The sequence below is a fragment of the Piliocolobus tephrosceles genome, unplaced genomic scaffold (assembly GCF_002776525.5).
Source record: "Piliocolobus tephrosceles isolate RC106 unplaced genomic scaffold, ASM277652v3 unscaffolded_34064, whole genome shotgun sequence".
Lineage (NCBI taxonomy): Eukaryota > Metazoa > Chordata > Mammalia > Primates > Cercopithecidae > Piliocolobus > Piliocolobus tephrosceles.
Genome location: NW_022317715.1, coordinates 2549 through 9557, shown reverse-complemented (window position 1 = coordinate 9557; position 7009 = coordinate 2549). Strand labels below are relative to the sequence as shown.

The 7009-nt window shown below is 55.4% G+C and overlaps 1 protein-coding gene across 1 annotated transcript; it reads right to left on the bottom strand.

Annotated features, from left to right (window-relative positions):
* Window positions 1–245: 245 nt before the first annotated feature.
* LOC113222733 (CMP-N-acetylneuraminate-beta-galactosamide-alpha-2,3-sialyltransferase 4) lies at window positions 246–3497 on the bottom strand. The gene is made up of 8 exons (XM_026452356.2): window positions 3426–3497; window positions 3040–3124; window positions 2593–2673; window positions 2267–2364; window positions 1981–2041; window positions 1623–1718; window positions 1334–1523; window positions 246–565 (listed from the first exon to the last, which is right to left on the bottom strand). Exons 1-8 carry the CDS (start codon window positions 3439–3441, stop codon window positions 326–328), a joined length of 867 nt encoding a protein of 288 aa, XP_026308141.1. The 5' UTR covers window positions 3442–3497; the 3' UTR covers window positions 246–325.
* Between the last annotated feature and the right edge of the window lie 3512 nt (window positions 3498–7009).

Genomic DNA, 7009 nt, shown 5'->3' with positions numbered 1-7009 from the left:
CTGTTGAAACTCCAACTCTTATAACTCGTTCAGACCAGTGTTTCAAGATAAGATCACAGATGAAGGATATCTCATAGTAACCGCATGGCTCAAGTTGTTCCACAGATCAGACCACTGATTGTTCCAGCAACTCCCCAGCTGACAAATTCTGACCAGCGCCTGCCAAAATCATCCTCTCATACCAGCCCTTAAACCAGATCCAGGCCGTCCCCTCCCTCCCCACTTAGTAAACGCCCCTTGGTTCTCCAGAGTGTGGACTCCCCTTGCGGCAGCAACTTTAATGACAGGTATGTTCCTGGAGGGAAAATGCAAACCACTGCCTCTGTTATGGGGTCCTTCCACGGCTTCCTAAGCCCATAGGAATGTCCCTCCTACATCCCACCCAGGACCCTAGCCTTCGGACCCGACTTCCCAGCATCACCTGCTTAATCTTCCGTGGCTGTTGCATTGGCAGGCTCAGCAGTTTGTCAGCTGTAATCTCCATGAAGAAGGGGTTGAGAATCCGAATCTGTTTAGGGTTGACATCCCAGATGAGGGGAGGCTGTTTCCAGAAACCCTTTCGCACCTAGGAGGATGGGGTCAGAAGAGAGACAGCAGCAGGTGAAGCCCTGTTTCTCAAATCCAACCCAGTGGTCCTCAGCCAGACGAGGGGCTCCAAGCGATGGCAGAGGCCTTCAGGAACACAAGGTGACAGGAAAGGGAGGTGAAGTCTGTGCCAGAGATGGGAGACCAGGAGAGGACCAGGGAAAGAGAGGAGGAGAGGAGCCCCCTCGGGAGGCCAGGTGACCAGGTGTATAAAGCAGAGGGTGGAAGCCATGGACCACTTCCAAGAGCATCCACACAGGTAGAAGGGACTAAAGTTTTAGGCTGTCTAAACACTTGACAAAAAAGCCAGAGGGGACAGTTCAGCCTGTGACTGATGGCAAAGTGATGTAGTAAACTCTTTCTGGGGACCGTCTGTTAGGACACACGCCTCATTGCTCTAACCTGCCCTCGGCCTGGAGATGGCTGCTGGAGGGTTCCTCGGCTCCCGAGTTCCTCACAGGCAAACACCTACTCAGAAAGCGTTCCTGTCGCAGACAGCCCTGGAGCGTGAGTGCCTTTGGCTGCTGCCACCTGACGCCTGCAGGCTTTTATACCCAGTTGCTGGGGCGGCTTACTGGAACACCACCATTGGAGGGCAGCCTAAGGCGCTGACTGCCGGGAGCCTAGTTCATGCTGTCCCCGCACAGGCTCTTTAGGACTGCCAGGCCGACATCAAGGAGCGAGAGGTCCTGACTCGGGCAGTGTCCCCACCCCCTGGCCTCAGCCCCCAGTCTGTCCCTCAACTTACCCGCTTCTTATCACTCAGGATGGTCTCAATCCAGTGGAAGTCCATTGCCTTGAAAGCCACCAGGACGAGGAGTGTGTCTGGGTTGTTTTCTACTTTGGGGTCGAAGTGGGCAGATTCAGGGTAGAAGAGACGCATGGTGGTCTTGGAGCCCACGTCACCCTCATAGCCAGCCACTGGGGCATTGTTCAATCTGGGGGTTGGGGGGGAGGATTCCCATCACTAGAGGCCTCCTGGGCCTGTGTACAGTCCCTGGTTTGGACCAGCAGTAGGAAGAGACAGTCACACACACCTGATGACCACATCGTACTTGTTGATGGCATCTCCTAGTGAGCTGTTCCGCAGCCGGTGCCCGTTCCCCACGACCACGCAGCGGCGGCACCTGAGGCTGCCAGAGGAAGAGGAGTGGTCAAGCCCAGAACTCACCCCTGCTCTACCCCACGCTCGCTGCCCTGGATCTGCCTGGGCCCATCTCAGGACCACTTCCTAGGCCCCCTAAGCCCCTGGTCCCCGTGGAGCAGGCATCACCCCCATGGTCCTGCTTACGGTAATGCTGACTTTACACCCCTGGGCCAGGCCATGACTGTTTCACACGGGGGCAGGAAAGACGAGAAGGTGCCCAGACTGGAGTCGGGGGAGTGCCGCCTTACCTCTGGATGTTCTCGGGGATAGAGGAACTGGTGATGGCTAGCACCCGGAGGAGCAGGTCCTCTACAAAAAGAGCCAGGCGGAGGGACTGATGCGACAGCCAGCATTCTGAAGGCTGCCTGCCCTCCCTCCACTGCTCCTCAGAGCCCTGGCTGCCTTCTTCTTCCCTTGACCCTGGTGCTGGAGCCGGGCTCAGAACTTGGGCACTGGGGCCAGGGACAGCAGAGAATAAGAAGCACTCTGGTCACGGTGAGCCCATGGTTCCCACAGAGCTGGGTGGGAACTTACCAGTCCCCTTGGTCCCATAGGGCAGCTTGTAAGCAGATGGCGTCTTGACCCAGAAATAATCCTTAAGCTGCAGGAAGATGGGCTGATCCCGGGAGTAGCTGTCCAGAGGTGAAAGCCGGGTGGGGATGAGAACAGAATTAATCTTGATGCCAGAAGCAGGGTTAGGCCCATGACTAATATTATAAGGCCGTCACTTCCCTCCCTGGCTTCACCTAACCCATGTCCACCACCAAGGCTGCTCCTTCCATCTACTCCTCACACTGAGGCTGCCCTCAATCCCAGCTCGCTCCATGCCCTGCTCTACCCTCCTCACCCTTGAGACTTACTTGCCAAAGAGCTTAGAGGCCTTCCTCTCTGCCTCACCCTGGAGGCACGGCTCCTTCTTCTCTGGGATGGGAAAATAAAAACTGGAGAGAAAAAAGGACAGGAGGCAGAAGCCCCAGTCAGACCCAGGGGCCCATGTTCCAGGCAGCCTAAGCCTTCTCCCATGGCATGAAGGTCCCAAGGTGCCAAGCAGGAATCATCTCAAGTTAAGTTCCACTGATCCAGGTCTTCCTGCCCCTGCACTCCCTGGGTGAGGGTCCAGTGAGCCATCCCAGGCCCTACCCGCATCCACCCTCACGGAAGCACTCCGTACCAGTAGCTGAAGGGATGAGGTCATGCGCTGGCTTTTGGAATGTTCCTGCCCTCTTAGGTCCCCCGCTCCATGATGCTCCATCCCTAAGCCCCGTCCCTGACAAGAACCAGTGGAACGACATGGAAGGTGAACTCACAGCTCGATGTACCTCTCTTCCCGGGAGATGGAATACAACACCATGACGACCAGGACCAGAGCCAACATGGCCAGGAGTTTCCAGCCTGCAGGACACATGCACAGAGGAGCTAGAGGCAGAAACAGGCAGGTACAGTCCCCGTCCACCTTCCCACCTGCCCCCTTCTGAGCCCCTCTGACCCCTAACTCAATAGGAGCAGTCTCTGGTCCTCTCCTGGCCCTGGCTGAGGGCTTGACGCTGATTGTACCCAGTGTCCTTCAAGATGAAGAGAAGGGCCCCTGGCTCCCTGTCTGTCCCTCCACAGCCCCCGAGGTCCCAGGATCCTGCTGAAGACGGCTTCTGGAGGCCCGTCCTCCAGGGTGGGGGAGCCCTCGGACAACACTCACGGGACTTGCTGACCATGATTCTCAGCAGGCAGCAGGATTTCTGGCGAGACCTGTCATTGCGGCTGCCTCGGGCCACCTAGGAAATAGGAGTCACAGGTGTCTGGTCGGCTTCACAAACTCTCCTGCCCAGACACCGGAGCAGGACACGCCTACTGTCCGCCCCTCCCTTCCTCCAGAAAGCAGGAAGCCGTTCCCTGGGGCAGTCATCCTGAGGGTGACCTTTCTCATCCAGGATTCCGCCTAACTCCTCCAAGGGTGGCATCAGGGATCCAGGTGAGTCCTGCCATGGAAGGGAAAACCGAGGGTCCAGCCCTCACAGACTTGGTCCCAAGCCAGGCTGGCCTACTGCAGCCTCTATGCGTGGTTCTTCTCACTGTCCCCTTCTGCATTTTGGCCCAGGAAGGGCCAGCTCCAGGAGGCAGACAGCTCCCCCACCCACTGCTGACACGAAAGTTAAGCCAACTCACTGTGTGAGGGCTTGAGTCCTATTTTACCCAACAGAGGGTCACCTATTCTCCACCATCCAAGGCGTCCCTTGGTCAGTGCCTGCCTCTCCATCATCAATCCAGCCAAACAGGTCTGCTCAGGCCAGAGGCTGGGAGTGAGGGTGGGGCTATGACATGGTCCTCATGAGGGCTCCTTGATCCCTTCTAGACCCTGACCAAATGCAAACAGTGCTCACGCCTCCCCACCCAGCCATGGGGTAAGCTCAGGGAGGGAAGGTGTTTGAATGGGGAGCACAGGGAGCTGGGAGGGTCTGGCCGGCCAAAGAGGAGTCAGGAGACGTTTCCAGTAAGGGTGAAGACAGTAAGGTGAGGACTGTGCACGGGAAGGGGTGAGCTGCTGTTCCCCCATCACACAAGCAAAGGCTGCCTCACAAGCACCAGCTCAGCCAGGGCCACGCCACAGAGTGACTGCAGAAGAAATTTCTGTGGCTTCCACAGCCACACAAAGAGGCACCAGATGCCACGTGCCAGTTTCTTCATCCACGCCATGCTTCCTGATGATCTGGATCGGAAGAGTCACTTGGACCACTTCCTAAATACACATTTCAGGTCCCCTCCCTGGAGACCACCGTGGTCAGCCTGACTACGGCCTGGGACAGGCATTTTCACAAACAGCCCATGTGAATCTGACGGTCCATCAGGAAAGGGAGGCAAACACTAGTGTTTGTGCACCAATGGAAACCTTCCATGTTTCACAGGGGCTGGGGATAGCATCTGGATGAGGTCTGGTCCATTTTACACACCATTAACCAATGGCCCTCAGCCCTGTCCTGTGATGAAGTCAATGTCCTGCTCCCCAGCGGCCTCATTCCCAGGCCCCGCGCTGAGCCCACAAACACTGAAGAATCAGAGTCTTGAGTCAGAGGAAACAACCAGGCAGGGACCAGGGTCAGACTCCCTTGGGAGAGTCAGAAGCACCATCCCCAAACCCCAGAGGGGATGAAGCCTGGCCCTGTCCAGTCAAGAAAAGTGATCGGTTTGTAATCAGCACAAGTTCCCTAGGACTTGTAATCAGCACAAGTTACTAGGACAAGGTGTTGTCCTAGTAACTCCCCAGACAGCTCTTCTGAAAGGGGCATGCCTTCCCTACCCCTCACCCCACAGCAATCTCTGAGTCATTCCCTACACACGGCCCTCCTCGCCTTCATAGCATTTCCCATCTGTCATCAGCTTAGTTACTTGTTTGCTTTCTGTGTGTCTCCCCAACTGAGATATAAGCTCTGGGCGGGTTGGAATTGGGTCTGTCCCGTTCGCAGCTCTAGTCCCACATGTAGCACGCTGCCTGGCACACAGTAGAGTACATCAGAAAGTACTGAATGTGTATCAGGCTGGTTACCGTGGACGATCACACCTCCCTCTCTGACCTGCAGTTTCCTTGCTGTGAAACTGAGAAGTCAGCCTATTCCCGCTGCTCAAAAAAGGCCAGATCCGTCCCATGGGCATCCCAGAGCCTTTCTTAGACAAATTGATTCTTTGGCCCCCTTCCAGACCTATAAAATCAGAACGTGCATTTGAACACAATAGCCTGGCGATTCATATATCTGTCCGAGTTTGAGAAGCACTGGTCAAGCCTGATGTTCTTGATTATGGCTGAAGAGGAGACTCACCTGAAGTACTTAATTTTTTTTTTTTTTTTTTTTTTTTAATGAGTATCTGGGTCCCAACACCTAGAAATTCTGAGTTAATTCATGTAGCCCAGCACTGGAATTCGCTGAAGCCCCCTGGGTAATTCTAAAGCGCAGCCAAGGTTGAGAACCACTGGTCTGGATGATCTGAAAACACACTTCTCAAACCTTGATGTGCACATTGTGACTCAGAGGGTGCCAGATGGGGGTGCAGGGCAGGCAGGAATTTGCATTCTAACCAGCTCCCAAATGGGGCCTGCTGTGTGGCTGGAACTACTCTTTGAGTTGCAGGGCTCCGAACCAGGATCCCTCCAGCTCTAACATTTCAGGACCTTACGAACTGCAGCCTCTCTCACCCTCCCTGCTCCCTCTCTACATCTCCCTTGCATGACCAGCGTGCATTTCATCTTCCTTTCTATTCATAAGTCACAGCATTGGCTGCACAATGCAATGACCTGAGGAGCTTCAACATTTACTAGGCCCCACTCTCCAAGATGTTTATTTAATTGGTTAGGGGTGGGGCCCAAGCATGAATAGTGAATAGTGAAACGAACCAGTGGCCCACCTCCTCTGTGATTCTACAGTGCAGCCTGGGTGGGGAAACACTACTCATTTCACCTTTTGTGAAAGACAAATACTCAGACATCCTCCAGGGCTGTCCTCCAGGGAAAAGACCTTTGGCGTCAGAGGTGAGCAGCCCTAACCAGACCTGAACAACAAGACAATTAGCCCTTCTTCAACCTCTTCCCCAGTAAAGTTCTACATTGTCTTGTCTTCATTCCAAAATAGTGTCAGCGTTGCACTAAGTAGACTGGGCAAGTCTTAGGGCTTGCTCTGCTATACCCCACGAGGGATTTCACGAGCCCAGCCCCTCCCCTGGTGGAGCCAAGCGAGAGGACTGCTCAGTGGCCCCAGGCTTCCAGGGCCTCCGGGGCTGGCTGCTGCCTCAACACAACATGGCGCCTTCTCCCAGCAGCTACCCCACATTGCTGGTCTAGCTCTGAGCATGAAGGGCTGGAGAAAAGCCACCTGGGTGGGAAAGCAGGCATCAAATCCACTCGTGTCCAAGGGGACCAGCTTCTCACCAGGAGGCCAGCTCACCCAACCTGCTGGGCAAAGGTGCCCCCGGGTAGGAAGACAATCTGCTCTTCTTGGTGCTCTGCCAGGAACCAAAATGTCCCTGGCCGAAGGGAGCTGGTCAGTTCTGCCACAGAACTTGCCCGAGGGCAGAACTGGGGGACAAGGTGAAGACATACGGCCCAGTGGAGGCAGAAACCAGGCCTCCTGCTGCCCAGCACTCATGGCCTAACATACAGTGAGTACTCAGCAGGTGCCCGCCAAACCAGGAGAGGCAGAACTAGATATGCCCCCAGGGCATAGTGTGGTGCCCAGCCCCTCAGACACCCTGGACCCATAAAAGTGATATGGCTTAATGTTCTGGGGAAGGGGTCTG